Raw genomic sequence first — 21,201 nt, 5'->3', positions numbered from 1 at the left:
GTATTTCTAATTTTATTTAAGCACAAGCACTTCTTCCACCCTTGGTTATAGCATACCTTAAATATTTTTTTATTTAGACTAAAATGTATAATTTTTAACACATTTAAAATTATTTTCATTTTCTAGGCAGTGTGAACCCCTCTCTGTGGCCCCCCCGGTGGAGCCCAGGCTGGGTGTAGCTGCGGCCCTGGGCTCGCAGTGGGAGGGGTTGAAGCGGCTGCTCGGAGCTTCTGTAACGGAGACAGTAGACGGCACTGACTCACTGACGATCCACACAGCGCCTTTTAGAACTGACCTGCAGCCTGACGGGAGGAACACCATCCATACACAAAGGAACTTTCCTCTTGTTTTTCGGGTTGTTTTCAATCCGCTCTTAGCAGAATATATCTTTTTTTGTATTATTCGGGCATGAAATAAAGTCACGTTATTATTCGTATACAGCAGATGGCGGTGAGTTGAAGTGTGTTGGGACAGGACGAGGTGTTTTTCTTCACCTTTCTTCACAGCAATTGCGGACGAGAAAACTTCATTACCGGTGGCGGAGCTTCTATTTTCATCTTTCATTTAGTCAAACATCATCCTTCCACCTCCTCTAACAGCTCAAACAACAGCCACCGCGGAGACAAGACTACAGCCTGCCAGCGGTCAAAGGGAATCAAAATAACAATTTAGCACCCAGCCGCTCCGGATTGGACCCTCACAAGGATGCTACTCCGGTACAGACACCACTAGACGCTCCAAACAGCCGCTGCCAACATGTTCAGGCGAGGTAAGAAAATTAGGAATTCACTTGTTTTTGTTGCTGATGGTGATGGGTGCATGGGTGGCGGGGCCGTTTATCGATATGTGTTTTTCTGTGAGTAGGTACACATTATTTGGGAGTGTTTCTTTCCCCCCCCCAACATTTTGGCTAAAAAGAGTCCCAGAAGAGCCACTCGGTGTTGCCTTAAAAAACAACAACTTACCAGCCATGCTTTATACGCGCTGCCAGCCGGGTAAGGAATGGGAATTAAATATGTATCTACTTCATGTAATAATTATTCCTAAAATAGCGAACCGCTGCCGCACTGCAGTTTGTAGGACTTGCCTGCAGAGGAGGGCTGGTGCTGTTGCTGCACGCGCCAGTGTGCGTGAGAGAGACACAGAAAGAGAGCGCTTGAGAAATAAGAGTGTAAGGGAAAAGTTCACAAGTGAGCTTTTCGTCCTAAAAAGTTTCACCCTTTTGGGCACTTTATGCGAGAGCATGCACCCATGGCTGGAGTGCGCGCGTGTGCGTGTGTGCGTGTGTGTGCGTGTGTGTGTGTGTGTCTGTGTGTGTGCGTGTGTGTGTGTGCGTGTGCGTGTGTGTGTGTGCGTGTGTGTGTGTGTGTGCGCGCATGGTGTCTTTGGTGACCAACCTATAAACAACATTATATTTTGACTTGTGACAGCACTGAGGGAGAGGAAGGCTCTCCCGGTGGACGAGTAGACAAGAGAACAACATCACCTTCCTGTTTACTATCACACTGACAAGCGGGCACTGTTTTGTGGTGAGAAAAGGTATTAAGTTTTACCACGATGACCTTGCCTGTGTATGTGTTGACAGGGAGGATACACTGTCAGCCTGCTTTTCTGTGCATTCATCACACACGGACGTGCATGTGTATATGACTTAGACATCTAATTGGCAGCAAAAAAAAGCCATTTCACAAATTGATGTTTCCATGTAGAAGGAGGTCATAAATGTACATTTAAAATACAGAAGAACACACACCAAACACTCTGTAAGATACATTTTACAGAGAGTATTTGTGGATTGGTGACTCATGTATCAACCCACCCTCACAAAATAAAATAATTACATGGGCTGCCATGAAAGGCAGATTGAGGTACAATTTTGTGATGAGTGTAGCGCTGACTGAACCCTGAGAACATAATAGAATTTTTTTTTAATAGAGACACTGGAGGTCTGTAATTTGTCATATCAATGCAGCACAACGCCGAGGAGGGAAAAACATGCATACATCCATGCACATCATCATCTATTAGCTCACTTGGTTAGTCCGAGTCGGGCACAAGCTGGGCGACCTCCTCATTAAGGGTGGGGCCTAATGGGCTTGACAGAGGGCTGATTAGTGCTGTCATTGTATGTATGACAGAACAAAAGAAAAAGACAGAGAGAGCTCGCTGGCTAGAGGCAGACAAGCTTTAATTTTAATCTTCCTGTAATTTCAGATGGGTAACACCCACACACGCATGTCACACAGCGATGATGGCTGATGCTTTGTATCTCCTCCTACAAATATGTGGCTGTCAGTAACAATAATAAAATTCAGAGTAATTGTGCAGTCTGCCTGAGATAGGCTACAGTTATCTGTGTCTGTCACCTTTACCCACACTATCTCTCCGCGGTAGGATACAACAAGAGAGGGAGACAGTGAGGAAAAGGAGGAGAAGTGTTTTTGTGTAATGAAAACTCTCCCTCTCATTGTCTGTCTTTGGTTCTTTCTCTATCTCTCTGCTTGGCCAGTTCCTGCTGCCAGCCTCAGTCTGAGAGGAGAGGGGCCTGGCAGGCTGATTGGCTGCTAGCCGCTGGTTTGGGTAGCTGCCGAAGCTTTGTTTCCCAGCTTGTTTGAAGCTGGATTTGTTTCCCTTACTTGACTTTGCCTTCGTCTCCAAGTTTCTCTCTTTATCTACTGCCTTTTACAGTCACATACACACTGACAATATGTGAACAAAACACACTGCAAACCCTTAAAATTAGTTATGAAAAGAAAAGCTCTTTGATTCATCTAATTGGCTATAATAACATCTTCACATTACAAAAACTGAAAACAACAATTATTTGGCACTTTACTTGGAAAAGAGTAACTAAAATGAATAATCAATAATTAAAATACCTGCAAATAAATGTTGCAGCCACTAAGCCCATGCTTTTTTGACAGGTGCTTTTGCCAAGGCTTAGCTGGTTTTGTTTTTCTTTTAGACATTATGCAGATTATCAGCTTTTTGACACTAATAAACAATTACCCTCATAAGGCACAGCTGAGCCCATGATATCATGCTGAAATAAACGTCTTTCTGTGCAAGGTGCAAACACTAACAAGCTGAGCACCAGTCAGACTGTGGATGAATGTAAGTGTAAACATGACACTGGTGGATCTGACAAACAACTGGGATTGATCAAATACCTCAAAGGGTTTTGAAAGCATTCAATGGGTGGGCTTTTCTTTCAAGAATTGGAAAATGGAACAGTATCATCACACTCTCCACCATTAGCCCCATTATTCTACTTTCAAACAAGACAATAATGTAATGCCGTTATGGAATGCCAGTCTAGACTATAATTTGCAGTAATGATGATAATTTTGAGCCAGTCTGGGGGTCTTTTGAGAGTATTTGTTAATCAGCAAACGGCTATCTTTTGCTTTGTGTGTTTTAAAATAGATTCAGAACCTGTAGTGTGCAAACATTTGCAAAATGGTCTGTGAATACAAATATAGTGATACATATCCAGATTTGAAAGACACTGGTTGAATGCAGGTTGAGTTAAAGCAATGACAATGTAAGCTTTGGTATGTTCAGATAGAGCTGCGCAGTCTGGGAACTGTGAGCTAGATGAAAAAAGAATGATCTTTTTCTTTGATTTAGTTTTCTTTAAATATTGTTTGTAATATCACTTCATAGTGTATTGTGTTGTTGTATCGACATTAGACATTTTTTTGTAGCCTTTAGTTGTTTACATTTTGGCACATTTGCACAATTAAAAGTATTAAAAAAAATTCAACTGTTTGCAATAGTCCCTTGGTTTTAGAGAACACTCACTGACTCACTAGCTTTTTGGATACTGAAGAAAACAATACGTAACTGCATAACTGTAAAGTATTCTTGGATATTTTTGTGTAAGACAAAGTTATATAAATGAAAGACAGCTTCATGTTAAAGCTTGAAAAGGAGTGTGAGTTTGACCCAATAGTTTCAAATCTTTTGAGGCAAAAAGTCATGAAACTCTTGTAATTCCTTTCTATTTGAATTGGAAACTAAAACTTCTACAAGGCACGACACCATCTCCTCTTCTCCTTCTTATCATTACTTGTTAATGTGATTTCATCCTCTCGCCTACACTCTCCGTCTCGCCAATGACTGTAATCCACGAAAAAATGTGCAATATCTGAAAAATGTTCTGTGATATTACCTTCAGCCATGATAATATATAACTAACTTTAGCTCAGTACTGAAATTCCATTGATCAATATCAATATACGATGGTAAAATTGCAAGTCACTGTTCATTCAGAGTTTTAGCCTCAACCTTGCTCGAGGCTGGACCTAAATGAATAAAGTCAGGCTTGATTATGAAACTTTTCCAGAAATCTTAAGGAGTTCCTGCTAAACTGATCCTAAACGATTGAGAACGCTGTCCTCAGTCAACCCAACACTTTCATATACAAACTTTATCCTAATGTAAGGAGTGTTGATCTGTTTATAAGTAACTCATGCTAATCAAGTTAAAATCATTTGTATTTTTTAAACATGCTTTCACATTGCATGAATTTATTTTATCTGATGGCATTGCGACAAAGAGTAATGTAACAATATAACTTGTCTCACTGAGCTGACAGTTGCGTTGGCACACATACATTTTGCCTGCAGGCCATTGTCAAGTCTACAGTCAAAACAATTAGAGGCTGATGTTGCTGTTTTGTGTTGCTGCGCGTTTATATGCATCTATGATAGCCTTGCCGGAAGATAACAACATATGGATTTGTGACAAAATGTTTATACGGGTCGTGAAGCACCAAATGGCGGGGTAATTGAGTGCTGAGATTGATCCAAATTTGTGCATTCAGTACCGACATCCAGGGGCAGTGGACAGATTTGACAGATTAGGCAGAGGTACACAATATAGGGAATGTGGTTCTCTGTGTGGATATATGATATTAGAGAACCAAATCATCTTGGGATTTAACGACTGGAATGGAACTCATAATATAATCAATTAGGGTTTTTAATGCAAGTCAGAGAGTAGAAGAGGATGAAACGCATCGCCACACGCACAGCGAGCGTCCGTGCGATGGCCGTGCATATCAATGACCTTTGCAAGCGCTCCTCCTGCCTGATCTCAAGGTCACTACAGACTCCTTCTTTCTTCTGCCGTTTCCTGAGCTCAGTGTGGTTTGCCTGCTGAATTCTATTTTATCATTAAGTTGCACTACCATTTTCTGGAACAAGCAACGTTCACAGGCGTAACAGCGTGTATAAATGCGTTAAAATAATTACAGGGGCTGTAATGTTTTACAGCTCCAAGCTTATAAAACGCTGAACTCTCGCGAACAAGCAAACAATAGGAAAGAAACATTTAATGAGCAGGAGATGCTTTGATGCAAGGTAAACAAACCCCAAGTGCTTCAAATTATACTGTACGGAGCATGAAATGGCATTTCACCGTGGCCCTGTGGTGTGCTATTCCAACTTTCTTTCGAAACAAAGCTTTATCCCACATTTATCATAATGTACAAACATACAATTGTAATTTTTTTAACTAGATCATGGCGCAAGATAATGGAACCAGCCATAACAAAGAAAACATTACCCTTCACAACTTGAGAGTGTTCTAACAAAGTAGGAGACAAAAACCATAAGGCCAGCACAGCGAAATGACATGGTTTATGACTCATACTACTTGGTGCAGCAGTAAAGTTGCTGCTGAATTGTTGGTAAATATGGCGCACTAATTGGCTTATGAATCACCTCGCTTCACCTTGAGAGCCGTCTACACACACACACACGCACACGCACACGCACACGCACCCACACACACACACACACACACACACACACACACACACACACACACACACACACACACACACACACACACACACACACACACACACACACACACACACACAGCTGGAAAGTCATTTGTGAACAGAGTGCCAAGGCTACTCCCTATCATGAGCCCGGAGGAGGCCTCAGATGCAGGTTCACCTAGCAACAGCTAGGGCTTGTTATGTATGTGCTGTGAGTTTGTGTGTGAGAACGTTTTCGGTTAAATGGGATACAAATGTGTGTGATCACAGAGCAACAACACAAGGATCATAAGGATTTTGTGAGTGTGTTTGTGAGTGTGTGAGTGTGTGTGTTGGTGTGTGTGTATGTGTATGTGTATGTGTATGTGTATGTGTGTGTGTGTGTGTGTGTGTGTGTGTGTGTGTGTGTGTGTGTGTGTGTGTGTGTGTGAGCCTCAGGAATCGTTAGTGTAAATGTCAGAGCTGAAGGACTAGAGGAGTCATAAAGTATACCAAGCAGACCAGACACTGATGCAGGCTTGCAGAGAGAGAGCTGAGGCGATTGTGACTGAGGGTGTATGTGTGTGTGTGTGTGTGTCTATGTGTGTGTGTGTGTGTGTGTGTGTGTGTGTGTGTGTGTGTGTGTGTGTGTGTGTGTGTGTGTGTGTGTGTGTATTTCAGGCTGATTATCCGATTCGCCCTGTTTGGAACAGGAACTTTGGCATTTTCCGGCCCTTAGAGGAGAGACAGTTGGAAAAACCAATCGCTGGCAGCAGCATCCTTGTTTGCTGCACTGAAGTGCATCAGCCACAATAACTCATGTTAACACTGGCGTGTCTGATCTTATAATGTGATTTTAAATAAGATAAGCCTTCATTGATCCCTAGAGGGGAATTGTGGGTTGTTGCAACAGCACAACGACAGAAATAAGTGCAGATAAATATAGACAGTAAGAATAAAAATAGAAGCTAAACAAGAGCAATTAAAGACAAAATGTGAGGTGTCATGTGATAACTTCCTGATGGGCAGACCCCAGGCAGTGCGGGTGGGAAACATCACATCCTCCACCCTGATTCTCAACACCGGTGCCCCTCAAGGCTGCGTGCTCAGCCCTCTCCTCTAGTCCCTGTTCACTCACGACTGCATGGCCACACACAGCTCCAACACCATCGTGAAGTTTGCTGATGACACGACCGTCATCGGCCAGATCACAGACGACGACGAGACGGCGTACAGAGAGGAGGTCGAAAACCTGACATCTTGGTGCCAGGATAACAACCTCCATCTCAACATCAGCAAAACAAAGGAGCTGATTGTGGATTACAGAAAGCAGCAGGGAGAGGGACACGCCCCCATCGCCATCAATGGGACTACGGTGGAGAGAGTCAGCAGCTTCAGGTTCCTTGGGGTCCACATCACTGAGGACCTGACATGGTCTCTTCACACCACCACCATCACCAAGAAAGCTCGAGAGCGGCTCTTCTTCCTCCGCAGGCTGAGGAGGTTGAAAATGGATTCCAGGATACTCTGCAACTTCTACAGGTGCACCATAGAGAGTATCCTGACTGGCTGCATCACGGCCTGGTACGGCAGCTGCACCGACCTCAACCGTAAGGCTTTACAGAGGGTGGTGAAAACTGCACAGCACATCACCAGGACGGAGCTGCCTTTACTCCCAGCGGCTCAGGAAGAAATCCCTACGGATTATCAAAGACCCCCATCACCCCAGCCACAAACTGTTCTTTCTGTTGCCATCTGGCAGACGTTACCGCAGCATCCTGGCAAAAACAAAAAGATTCGGAGACAGTTTCTTCCCGCGGGCAGTGAGACTGTTAAACAATTGAACTGCTGAAACAATTTCAAAACATTCATCTGCTACTTAGTAATATATATCTACTATCTAATATATATCATTCCAATAACTTGTATATAGACTCGTACTGCACTATTCCACATACTCACTTTATTTTAGAACTATTTTTCTTTTTGTATTACTTTTACTATCTGTATTATTATTATGTTGCATTGTTGGAGAAGCCTGTGACATAAGATTTTCAACGACATAATTACTCTGTAGCTATGTTAGTTTGACAATAAAGAACCTTGAACCTTGAAAAATAAGTAGCAGCACATTTCAGCATTATCAGCCAAATATATAACATGATTAGTAATGAAACTTAGGTTGTGTCTGTTAATATAATTACATGTCATTTGTTAGACGCTTTTATCCAAAGCGACTTACATACATTCAGTACTGTGGACAATCCCCACAGGAGCAACTTGGGGTGAAGTGTCTTGCCCAGGGTCACAACGACATGCTGACTGCAGTGGGACTCGAACTTGCTACACCCTGATTCGAAGTCCAGCACACTATCCACTGAGCCAAGCCTCCCTTAGATATAACATTCTAATCTAATGCATTTAATAACACAGTATAACATTAGTATAATACAAAAGGGGGATATAAGAGGATAGGTTGGGGCTTGTGGGGGAAGTGTGGGATGCATTGAGTTGTAAAAATCCAGCAGTGGCGGTTGGCATTTTAAGATATAAACTGAAAATGTCAGTGAGATGAGAAGATGGATATGAATCTCATGTCTTTGCTTAAAGCACAGAGCTAGAGTAGTGGAGCTTAGCATCTAAGCTGAAGAGAGGGGAAACATCTAACCTCCGTCCAAAGAACAAAATATGCCTAAAAGCTCTAAAGCTTAGAAAAAAACCTTTAGTCCTGCTAAATCTGTACATGTATAGAAATGTCAACATGTTTGCCTGCATGGGAAGTAACATGTTTGCGCAGCTCATCCATCAGGCTAACGCAGGTTGCCAGATGGGTGAGCACTTTAGTCTCCGTGCAGGCACATTGATAACCTCTCAAGTTCTCTGTGACTACACGACTTCAGGTAGCCACTAAACCCAGGCTTTGTTTATCAAGAAAAATACCCAAGATGCAACTCCCCCTGAAAGCTGTTTTCTCTTTACATTTCTCACCATGCAGCAGAGGTGTTGCAATGCTCAATTTTCCACTTGGTTCATAAAGTCTACAGCTAGCCTTGTTCTGAATAATACATATTAAATATAAATATTTCCATCCTGTTCAGAAAGCAATGAAGTGCACTTCCTCAAAATGTTGTAATATTGCTTTAAACTAAAGCTTTTAACATCAACTAACTGACACAAAGCCCCATATTTGTTTGTGGTGCGTCAAAAAGTAACACCTCACAGCACGTTATTGAACACATTTACAAAGAGAAGCAGAAACTCAAACCCGTTGTGTCTAACTCCCATGCAGGATTTATCTCCTCCATCCCCCCTCTCCCCTCAAATCTCCTCTCCCCCCATGTCTTCTCCTCTGTAGCTGGTTCACTCTGTACCTGTTGAATAATTGATAGCTGTTTTGGTTTCGATAAGGCGTTTGGGTCTCAGCAGTATGGGCTGCTTTCCTCACGGCAGATCACATAGCTCAGTCCATCCTTTCTCTCCCGTCTCTCCTCCCCTTCCTCACTCTGCATCCCTCATGTTTTTATCTCATCTTCTCCTAGTCCACATTATTCTGACATATGCCACTCACTATCTCTGTTACATGGTTGCATGCATGTACAATGTAGTGAATTATTCTAGGTTATATTCTAGATAATCTCTTCATATCCATCTTTTCCTTTTGACAAACAGCCCTGCAAACATAAATACAAATATTTCTTTCTTGATATAAAAAAATCGTAGAGACTGAAATATAAGTAAATAGGATAAGGTATACTTTACAATCCATAAAAACAACATCTGCAATGCAACGATTATATCCCTGTTGGATACTTTTAACCTTATACATTCTTAACTCTAGGGCATTATCTTGGGACTGTCCTCGAGACAAAATAACTGCATCAGTTCATATGCCAAAGGCTCCTGGCTCCTGTATTGGCCTTCAAATTCAATGATCTTTTACACGATTCAGGCTTCATTGAACATATGTTGTTACACAAAAACAATACAGCCCTACCAACATAGCCCCTTGCCCTTTTCTTTTTAAAGCACAGCTGTTTTTGATCTTAACGCCTACTTTTGTGGCCTATTTGTAAGCTTACTGGCAAGAAGCTCTAGTGGCCTTACAAATTGTAACTGTTGTCTATCAGAAATCCTTTTTTTTTGCATGTGTAGCTTTGTGGTATCAGCATTTTAGGGAGGAGGTAAGGTTGTTTGGCAGCGTCAAAGTGTGACTTTGACACAGGAGACTGCTTATAATTTCCTAACAAGCGGTTCTTATTATAAACAAGTTGTTTTTGTCCCTCGCCGTGTCTTAACTATTGTGGTGGCAGATGTTTATTGAAGTGATCTGGATTGCAATGACAATGATGTTGTCCCGTAAGGGGCGTCACATCAGGGAACGCAAACATGGGTCTTTGTGAAAGGCAACGCTTTTGTCTAATGTTGTTATGAATTCTGAATCTAGCAGTGTTCTTTTTGACTGACGGAACTGCATTTTGGGCTGCAGAGGACTTTCCCTCCATGGAGCTGTTATCATCATTCTTTTGCATTCAAAACTCTAATCCCTGTCCCTCCTTTTCTACAGTTTACAAACTCATTCAACCTCAAGTGATCCATTCACATTGAGCAGTGTTTGTACATCAGTTAAATAAATTGTCCATGTATTATATATGTTGTTTTGTCTACACCCCTGCAAGAATTTGCAAAGGGAACACTTGAGTATCCTAAAATGCATTGCTGTATTAATATGCATGTACAAAAACTGCCCTACAACCTTCCTTCTTTATTTGTTTGCCTTGGCCTTTGAGGCTGTTTGCTTTGCTCTCTTTCTCTCTCTCTCTTTCTCTCTCTCTCTCCAGATCTGTGCAGTAAAGTGTTTAGAGCCCTGTACTGGCTGTTACCCAGCATGTGGGGAATTGAAGGGGATGGGTTAAAGAGGGAGAAGGGTTCATCTAACTCAGGACAACAAGTCAATTCTTCCTGATTTACCACATAAATCCCCACCCGTCCTGCTGTGTTCCTACACACACGTGTGAGTGTGTCTGCACATCCAGGACTGCTAAAACAGACACGCTTTTTTTTTTAACATTTCCTCGCTCTCTCTCTCTCTCTGTGCTGCAGTACAGACAGACAGGAGCGGCCTCAGTCTTACATAACTACATCACTGCATTAACGAGCCCATCTGCCTCTGACTGGTGCTTTCTCTTAGAGTTAGAGCTCTGTTAAAATGATACACACTTATAAAAGTGCACAAGATATGAGACTGTATACCTGAACTGTCCCACATCTGTATTGATTAAAAAGAGATATACTCCTCAAAAAATGATGGATAAATTCACCAGATTTGTAGTTTAACTGCTTTTTAAAAATGTTACATTATAATCCAGACAAAATCTGTTACCAGTTGGCAGTTTATAGAGGTACAGCTATTGCAATCCTTCAATAAATGTCACCTTTTTAAAAACATCATGATGGCCCCCTGGTGGCACATGTTCCAAACAAACAAAGGTTCATAATAAGTGTTTTTTGTCATTTTAAGTCATTCCTATAAAGCTGGTACATTTTCAAATGTTGATTTCTCTGTTTGTTAGTTAGTCTGGCTCCTTGACGCCACGACCAGCTGGTCACTGCTGGCATACTCTGGCTCCAAATGACGTCAACATCTTAAGATGGCAGCTCGGTGTCAGAGATACTTTAGCTTCACTTTAATATATAGATATTGGGCGGAAGTGGAGAGACGTCTTTCATCTACTGTATATATACACAGTATGTGTTTCAACACAATACAATTCAACTTTACCTACAAAACAATTTCAATTCAAATTAAGATCTTTACCTTCATGAAGGCAGAATTAATTGCAGGACTGTTTTATAAACTGTTCAGTTAAAAGTAGGTGTACCTAACTGTCAATTGTATATTATTAGGTAAAAATTGAATAAAATAAAAACTTCTAGTATCTATCAAACTCATTGGAGCAAAGAAAAAAAAATGGTCTTTGGAAAAATATATAGCAAACAGTCTCTAACAATTGGAAACAAATTCACAAATTAACTAAGTGTGTTGTCTTGTTTTATTTTATTTGTGTAACTGGATGTTGCATTTGCAACTGTCAGTCTTTCCAGATGACACATCTTCTCTCTTTCATCGGTGCTTATTTAGGGATCTAGGGTTGCACACACACACACACACACACACACACACACACACACACACACACACACACACACACACACACACACACACACACACACACACACACACACACACACACACACACACACACACACACACACACACACACACACACACACACACACACACACACACACACACACACACACACACACACACACACACACACACACACACTAAATGGAGCTCATCCTGTTCCATTTTTCTGATGCTAAATCCAAGTCTTGACAAAATTCCTAAATTAGACGGAGAACAAATAGGGAAAATGCCAAAAATGACTTCACATTGCAAAGCCCACGCATAGGTGCATCGGCACACCAGACGAAGACAATGACGCATGAAATGGCTTAAATTAGAAGATTCTACTTTGTGGCGGACCGTGTTTGATGCATGCTTCAGAGTGACGACAGGAAGTAAAGATGGAGTGATGTGAGAGAACAGGAGATGAAGGACGTGTGAGAAAGTGTTGTTTGTCTGCTGCCACAGCTTGTTTGTGTCTTCAGTCTGAGTCTCATTATAACATGAAGCCATTTGTGTGTGTGAACAAGCACTGTGTGTGTGCATGTGCGTGTTAGTGTGTGTGTGTCACACTTCATCTTACATAACAATCTGATGCTCAGCTGGGGAGACTATGAAGATGAATCCCATGACGTTCTTTTATTGGATTTAGTGTGGAGGTTTATGGAACAGAACTGAAAAAGTAATCAGAGACAAACTTTTTCAGGGCTAAAAAAAGTCATAAATGTGTACTCGATCGAATATTTAAGTAAATTAGCAACATTATCATACATCGCTGCACAAAACCCGCAGCTATTTTTATGACATTACATTTATATTTCAGGCAGCTCTGATGCTCTTTCCCAGAATGAGTGAGTCAGAATACTTTGGACGGCTTTTACATATTTTGTTTTAAGCTCCTTTTCTTCTTGCCCTACTGAATTAAAGCCTGGAAGTGCTATTTTTGTAGCTGGATAATAAAAGACATAAAATGGAGTCGCCTATACAGCATAATGTTAATGGAAAAATATGTTGCTTATCTTTAACATATTAAGGGGATAGCTTCAAAACATTAAACTAACACTGAAACCATGTTCTGCAAACTGGAAATGATACATGATGTGCTCACGGGTATTGGCTGCAATAATCCATAGTGAGTTTTCCTTTTATGTTGCGAACCTTGATTTTATGTCGGTAATCATTCAAGTGGCGGAACGTGGCTTGGAATGAAACATCTCATTTATGGCATGTTAACAATTGTACAGTACATTGCCCTTTGAAATATGGAGGGATTATCAAAGGTTGATATCATAAGAACGTTCTCCCAGAGCTACACTATGTGCTGAGAGGGACAACATTAAATATAGTGAGCTATAAATAAAAGTGTCGCGCTGGTATAGCCTTTGTTGATAGAGCTGGTTTATGGACGTGCTGCTGCCACATGTAAGTGGTGTTTATAGGAGACGTGTCCCTGCAGCATCTGTGTGGGCACCGGTAATGTTGAGGGTTAGGGTCTGTTAGAGGATGATTACTACAACGCACAGACCAACGTGGGGTTGATCGCAGTGGAAGTGAATATAACAGCGGCTGAGGGTGAAGACATCCACTGTGCACCCTCCAAACTCCCTCTCCCCCTTTAACCAATATGGCATTCATCTTCTTAAGCTGTCAGCATGACCTAAAACTGATGATGCACAAGTGCGCAGCGAAGAGGGGAAAATCTCCCACCGAGCAGACAACAGCTTGTGACTAATAGTGAGTTTAGCGCAGCTCACCAAGCTCATAACTGAGTTGTAGCACCCTCACCTTGGCACAATTCAATTACTGCCTCGAGAAAGGTGCTTACCTCAGATGTTTCTGCTCACTCATAAGTCAGTGCATCCACCCCGATGTATGTGACCTGCCTGTGAACCAGGACGCTCCATCGACATTTGAGTTGGCTCATACGTTAATGTCGTCAGCACAACACAGGACGATGCCGTGGTGATGCAGGTGCGAGTTAATGGAAGGTGTGCATGCAGAAGCAGTGTGAAGCTAAACGTGTGACACTGCGAGGATGTGTGAAATAGAGAAAATGTGATGAAAGATGGGAGGGGTTTGCTGGAACAAAAACATTAAAAAAAAATGTCACCTGTTTTTGAGACCGCAGATGCCTGCCTAATAAGACAGTCAATCCCAAAAAAGCCTGTATGACCAGCGATGTTGTTATGATTACTACAGTGCTACTGCCCCAATGAGGATCTGGCTACACTGCGGCACAGCTGTCATGAAGATGGGCTGCCTGCCCAACACCAGCTGTGCCAGCCCAACCATCACTTAATCACTCTGGGAGGGAAGGGGGGACGGAGGGGGCGGGAGCATGAGTTAGGAGGTTAAAAAAAGAAACAGCGAGTGGTGAGGGCGAGGAAGTTTAAGAAAAACAGAGTTGAAGGGAAAGTGCAGAAAGGTCCCATGGAGAAGGCACAACATGTGTGGGGACTGGAGGAAGTGATGATAGGGATGCAGATGGTTAAACAGAACGGTGGATGTGATTTAAAGAGCAAGGGATGCAAAGAAGGAGGCACGGATGTAGAAAAAAAAACCATAAGAGGTGTGAGAGAGAAAGAGTGGAGCAGGAAGTGAACCACAGAAGCTCCTGATGAGGGTGAGGTGAAAGGTTGGTGTTTGGGGAAGAGTGATTGCAGCGAGAGTGACATAGTGGAAAGTTGAGAGAGAGGTTTGTAAAAGAAGGTTGGGGGCCGAGGTGAAGGCAAACGGCCTAACACTGTCAAATGAGGAGAGTATATAGGGCGCAGCCATGATGGAGGACACGATGATGCCAAACATTTTCAGTTCAGGTCAGTTTCTCAGCCAGGCAGATCAATGCCGTTGCAATCAGTCAGTAATAGCAACACTGGTATGCAACCACACAAAATGTAATACACCATGTTTAGCCAATAATAGCTTCCTCTAGACTTTTAACACCTGCATTTTACAGCAGGCCTTGAGGCAGTTAACATCTGTTAATGAACTAGACCAAATTCCACCATAAGCATTACACCGAGGATGAATCAGACAACCTTTTAAACACAACAAACATCATTTTACACGTGTCTGTCTCTTTACTTGATCTACTTATCCATCAATCTATCATACCCTTCTTTTGCCTTTTTCTCTCTCTCCCTTTTCTCTGAATACATGTGACTAACGACATTTCAGGCGACTCTTAGAAAATCATCCATCCCCAGAGCGGATTTGTGCTGCACCATTCAAGATTTAGGGCAAACAGGATGAGTACATTTGTTTATATTTCAAAGACAGGTTGGGCTTTATCTTCACCCTGACTAACGACGAATCCACGCTGAAGGGAGGATCACTGATACGTGAATATTAAACAAACATATTTGATGGCCAGGATAAGTACGTTAAAGTGGGTGTTTTGCCCTAACCCAATCCGTCAGCGGCCATTGATCTGAGCACATGCTGGAAAGCTGTAGGTTTGTATTGAGCAGAATCAGCTACTCTCACATTCATTGACTCGCAACTTGGAAAAACGAATTGATATAGACAAATGAGAGGAAATGCAGTAGTGCTTCAAAGCCCCGGTTCATTTATGTACATGTTAAGTTACCTGAGGCCAAAAGGGCTAAACAAAAAATTGATTTCAAAATAAAGCATTTTTATGTCCAAAAACGACTTATATGTTGTTGTTGTGTCTGTTTTAGCAAGTTGTTGTTCTTTTCAAAGGAGGTTTATGCAAAAGAAAAACAAATGAAACATGAAAAGAGTCCTGTATCCTATCATGAGTGTAAAAAACACACACATTTAAACCATTATGAATATGACACTAATACAGAGTGTCAGGGTTCCCGCCTTTACATCTCAGGATGTTTTCTGGTCTGCATTTCCCTCTGCCTCCCCTACCTACCGTCTCTTCCCATCTGTCTCTGCTGCTAGTCTTGGGGACCTTACACGCTCCGTTCGGCAACAAGCTACATCTTCTCCAAATGTCATTTCACAAGCATTTCCCCAGACACATTTACCAAAGAGGTTTTTCATGTAGTCACATGTGCATGTGTGCTGCTGGTTGTGCAACGTGTGGGAGTTGAGACTGAACCTAAAGGCGCCATATTCTTCTGTCTGGATCCACCGGTGTGATAACCAGCTATGTCCCCATGTGTATGTCATGTGTGTGCTAAATAGATTACATATGTTTCCATGGTGAGAGGAGAAGTAGGACAGGCTGTTAATAAAGTGTTCTTAAAATGGTGGAGTCAGAGAAGGAGGGACTTAGTTCCTCCTTCATCCTTCTGAGATGTACCATAAAGAGGGAAATAGCATGTAATCCTCTTCTTCAATCCTATTGCTGCTAGTTGTTGGACGCTAGTTTGGAGTTTTAATGACACCAAGGAGGCTTCAGCAAAGGAGGACACATTGGATTAAATGTGAGGAAAACATACAAAAACTATAAGCACACCCAAACTCTGTTGAGCCTAATTTTATTTCCCTGATTTACACCTCCATCATAGGCCATACATCCACATTTCCGCTTCATACCACAATCCGTCCGTGTTAACCCACGAGTCCCCTGTGGTCCAGGGATGACTGAGCACAGGCTTACCTTAAAGAGTTAGCATAGTAATACCTCCTGGAATAGGAGTCAGTCATCCAGGCCAGAGCGAGTTAAGCCCTCGCTCTCCTCACATCAAAGGGGACGGGCCGTCCACAGCCATGTCCCCGGGAGAGAGAGAGAGAGAGAGAGAGGATGGAGGGGGGAGACAGAGGGGAGGGGGGGGGGGCTGTCATATATTCCCTTTATCACAGGGAATTTAATGGTTCAGACCTGTGATTCTGAGAGGAGTTTTATGGGCTAACCAAAGATGGGCAGCTTCAATTCAAAACCAGAGCTGTCTCATCACTTCCCCAAGGTGTGTGTGTTGAACATGTTTGCGTGTGTGTCTTTTCTTTAGGCATATTTTATCATCCTGACAGCTTCTTGTTTATCAATCCTGCTTTGTACAAGCAGATTGAAGCATCGTGCTGCCTTCCACTAAGACATTTCTAATTGAATGCTTTACCTCAAGATGGAAAAAAAACGATTAAATCGATACATTTTGGGGGACACATTTGTGTTGCAGGTTGTTTCTCTTGCAATTAGCCCATTTTAATACCATCATTCTTCGAAAACATTACTTTAAAAATGCACTTGTGTTGTATGGGTGGATTAGCAGCTTTACGTTTGCATGCGGTTGTTTTTATAGCCTGATGGGGATATTATCACCGGATGACGGGGGCGTCATGAATGTTGGAGTAAACGCTCCAGTTACGTTGCATTAGTGAAACATGTTCTCTAGAGATGATTAATATTCGCTTTTAATTAGGAAATGGTCTCACTACACAATAAGCCTCTTATCTGACTGTGAGCATCAGTTTATTTCTAAATGAGCCACTGATATCCAAAGCACTAGCATATGCGTGCCCACAAAATGTGTGTGAGTGCTCACAAGCACACACACCCCAGCACATAATGCGACCACTTCGATAAAGATTTGTATTACATGATATCAATGTTAAGACCCTGAAAACCTATTTTCTCAATTAGCTTACTTTAGTAAATCCTACATGAACACACTATTTTCTGTGGTGTTATTTCATGACAGATTACTTACTGAGTTTTTGTTCTGTTTCCACGCTAGGTTTAAAGTGCTGTTTGCTTATGTTGACAACCTGTCAATCAAACCAAAACTGTTTTTCACAGTACTGATGGATGTTATTGGGAAATATAGAAGATATTAATTTGAATTTTCAGGGGCTAATATACATTTTTGGAAAATGGAACAAATACATTTTATTCAGATCCTGAACAGAGTTGGGTGTAACGCGTTACTGTAATAATATTACTTTTGTCGGTAACGGAGTAGTGTAACGCGTTACTTTTATAATTCAGTAATCACACTACAGTTACTAACATTGCCCCGACACGCGTTACTTCGTTACTTTTATAAAATCAGTCATAATCACACTGACAGACAAGAGGGGTTTCCGCCGCAGGTTTATATGTACGTAATCTGCGCGACTTGCGCGTCCACATCTCCACGTGCAGTGCTGCATAAACATGGCTGAGTCAGCGATAACTTTCGAGGGGTGGAGGTATGCCCATTATTTTGAGTTTGTCCGAAGAATAGACAGGAATGTGACGGTGAGGTGCAAACTGTGTCCAGACCAGAAGCTGTTATCCACTGCTGTAAACACCACGTCAAACCTCAACAAACACCTGCAAAGAACACATGCTAAGGTGAAGCTAATAGCTAAGGACCCCCGAACCCAGAGTGAGGATGTTGTGAGTGCGCCGCCGCCGACTCCGAAGCAGCAAAAATTAGAATTTGGAGGACCGGTAACCAAAGCAGAGATGGACAGGCTTGTAGCATCCTTCATAGTAGAGGTAATGTTGCCCATTTGCACAGTGGAATCACCATCGCATCGTTCAGAGATATACTGCACAAAATACAGATAGCAGGAGACAGAGGACAGCCATAGTCAGAGCTATCTGGATCAGTCTTACTAAAGAGAACATTTGAAACTTTAGCAGTCTGCGTGATCTGCCTGTAGGGAGGGGCGGGGCGGCCCTGCGAGTAAAGTAACGAGTAAAGTAACGAGTAAAGTAACGAGTAAAGTAACGAGTTACTTTATGTAGAGAGTAACGAAGTAGTGTAATATATTACTTTTTTTTAAAGTAATATGTAATATGTAATATATTACTTTTTTTTAGTAACGACCCCATCTCTGATCCTGAATATGAAGATTTTTGAACATGTGCAATATGTTTACTGTCTTAGAAAAATGACATTGATCTTCTTTAAAGAGACAAGGAGATAAGGTCCTTGTCCATAACTTGAACATGTGATCTCATACACATGAATAACGTGACTTATCCTTGTGGTCATCGTTGTTTCTTTCCACTTCAGCTGTCTCAAATCACAAGTCAATAGCACATGTTTAAATATTTTACCACATCATTTGATTAACACAAGCTTTGACGATGCACATTGCGTCACCAATAACAACAACTTTCACAGATGCATGACCTTAAAACTTCAACAAAACTCAACTTAATGACGTTTCAGTTTATGAACAAGAGCTTCCTACTACAGCTGCCATTTTAACCAAGATTCAACAAGGTAAAAATAAGGTTGTAAAAGAGGCACAGATTTTTTAAATTGTAATTTTAAAGCATGAACACACCATGCTGTATCAAAATGCAGCAACAGATGTAAAAAGAAATGTAAAGTTTATGTTATTATGTGTTATCAACACTGCAAACCATAACTGAACCTTGTATTGACAGGATGCCAAGCACTGTATTTTAATAAGACAGCAAGAATAAGAAAAATAGCAAAAGTCCAAAGAGATATATCTTCAACAGTCTTGTTTATCTGATCAGCACTCCAAATCCACAGATATTCAGTTTACAGCGATAAGGGATATATAAACAGAGGCTCCTTATTGGAGAGGTCATTTTGTGGCATTTATCCCAGACAAATGATTTGAATGATAAACCGTGATGTTGATGTTTCTGATGACCCACGTGAGCTTATTACGTTAAACCCACTCAAATAGTTTCACCTTTGCTTACTTGTACAGCTGGTGATGCTTAAATAAAGGCTATTCTACCATAATGGTAATTGCTAAGTAGTAAGTGTAAGAGCGTCACCATCGTAAATATTAAATGCACTCTGTTTATAGAACAGGCTGAACCCAAAAATGTTCTGCAATATTTTGAGTCTCTCAACTTGCAAACACTCCATCAGTCTCAGCTGCAGTGCTGGCCCTATTGCATAAAGTTAATTGTACTTTGTTCATTTACTGTGTCACCGTTGTATCTGGGATAAACCAGTCCATTCTCCTTCATCTACAAAGATACCAGAGAGGCACAAAGCCTGTCTACCGAGTGGCATTATGCATTATGGACAGGCTAATTAGGAATAGGAGACAGGAGTCCGGATAGAGATGAGACGCAGAGGCAACATACTGAAATATGGGAAGACAACTACTCAGAGAGACTATGCATGAAGTCAGATTGATGGTGTTGAATAAAAGAAGTGATGGAAAAAGAATACGTAGAATGGAGAAAAAAAGAAAGTGACTCAAGCCAACAGAAAGAGATCGATGCAGATGAGCATTGTGAAAGTCTGGAGTGTATTGGAGCAGAAAGTGAGTTTTTGCAGTGATATAAAGATCAGTCCAATAACTATCACTCATCCAGAAGATAGAGGGATGGTAGAGTGGAATAGATGCCGCTGTTTTAGAATATAGAAGCACAGCTGTCGCCTACAGCTAAAGCAGAACGATTATAGCTTAACTCTGTAACATCTGCTGCACCCGAACCAGGGGGAGCAGACGCTGGAATACACCGTAGAGAGAATACTAAAAGACAAAGGTTGGAGCAGGGCAGAGGGTTCTTTGAACCATGTCACGGTGTCTATCCTATATGCGCCATCTCTTCCTGTGACCTCTGGCGTTGTCCCACTTTTTAGAGGTGGAAACCAAGGCAGCAAGAGGCGGGAGGAAGAGGGTGAAATGTGTAAAACATTGACAGCTGGAGATGGATTTTGCACCAAAGCAACAAGGGGCCGGCTACACCGCCCTGTGAACTGGTTGGGTGTGAGCACAAATGCATGTCTTGTGTATGAAAACAGTGGTTTGGCCTCATTAGGAGGTTGTTTGGGTAGAAAAGGGCAATGCTACCGTGAGAAGGAGGATCAAGAGGGAGCTACAGTAAGAGGAAGCTTGAAGTACAGCGGGGATTGAAGTCAGATTGAAGGCTAGTCTCTGCAAAGACTGCGTGAGAAGCACATCAAACAAATGCAAGGAATACAAAGTTAATGGGCTCACTCGTATGTGCAGGGCCATTCATATATAGCCTTGGCTGAAGAAAACCTTTTTGATGAGCGGGAAAGCAATAGTGAAAGGAAATAATTTCATGTATTAATCAAGGTTATGTTTCCCATAAAGAATACATATAATGGCTACTTTGAATGCATCAATGAAACAGCACGGGTTGAAGTCTAAAATTCAACATCATTACACTCCAGGATAGAAAAGTGTTGGATTGACTATCACCCCCGCCTAATTGTTCCTACTGAGAGTGGGGCTTAAGGAGAGGATGAGTGGTCAAAGAAATCTAAAAGGTTTATCCCCACGAGACCATGAATGTTTGACTTTAGCCCACTTGCCAACAGTTTTTTGGAGCTCTCCGACAAAATCTCTGGATCAGAGGCAAGTC

The 21,201-nt window shown here is 41.8% G+C and overlaps 1 protein-coding gene across 1 annotated transcript in view; it reads left to right on the top strand.

The window, feature by feature from the left end:
* The first annotated feature begins 277 nt into the window (after positions 1-277).
* Positions 278-21,201, top strand: part of LOC117490176 (reticulon-4 receptor-like 1) — an 82,460-nt gene continuing 61,536 nt past the window's right edge. The window contains exon 1 of the mRNA XM_034139790.1: positions 278-769. Coding sequence (XP_033995681.1) covers positions 757-769 — 13 coding nt within the window. The 5' untranslated portion in view covers positions 278-756. The remainder of the gene's footprint in view (positions 770-21,201) is intronic.

This window comes from Trematomus bernacchii, unplaced genomic scaffold (genome assembly GCF_902827165.1).
Source record: "Trematomus bernacchii unplaced genomic scaffold, fTreBer1.1, whole genome shotgun sequence".
Taxonomy (NCBI): domain Eukaryota; kingdom Metazoa; phylum Chordata; class Actinopteri; order Perciformes; family Nototheniidae; genus Trematomus; species Trematomus bernacchii.
Note: the sequence above shows the minus strand (reverse complement) of the source record. Positions and strands in the feature narration are given on the sequence as shown.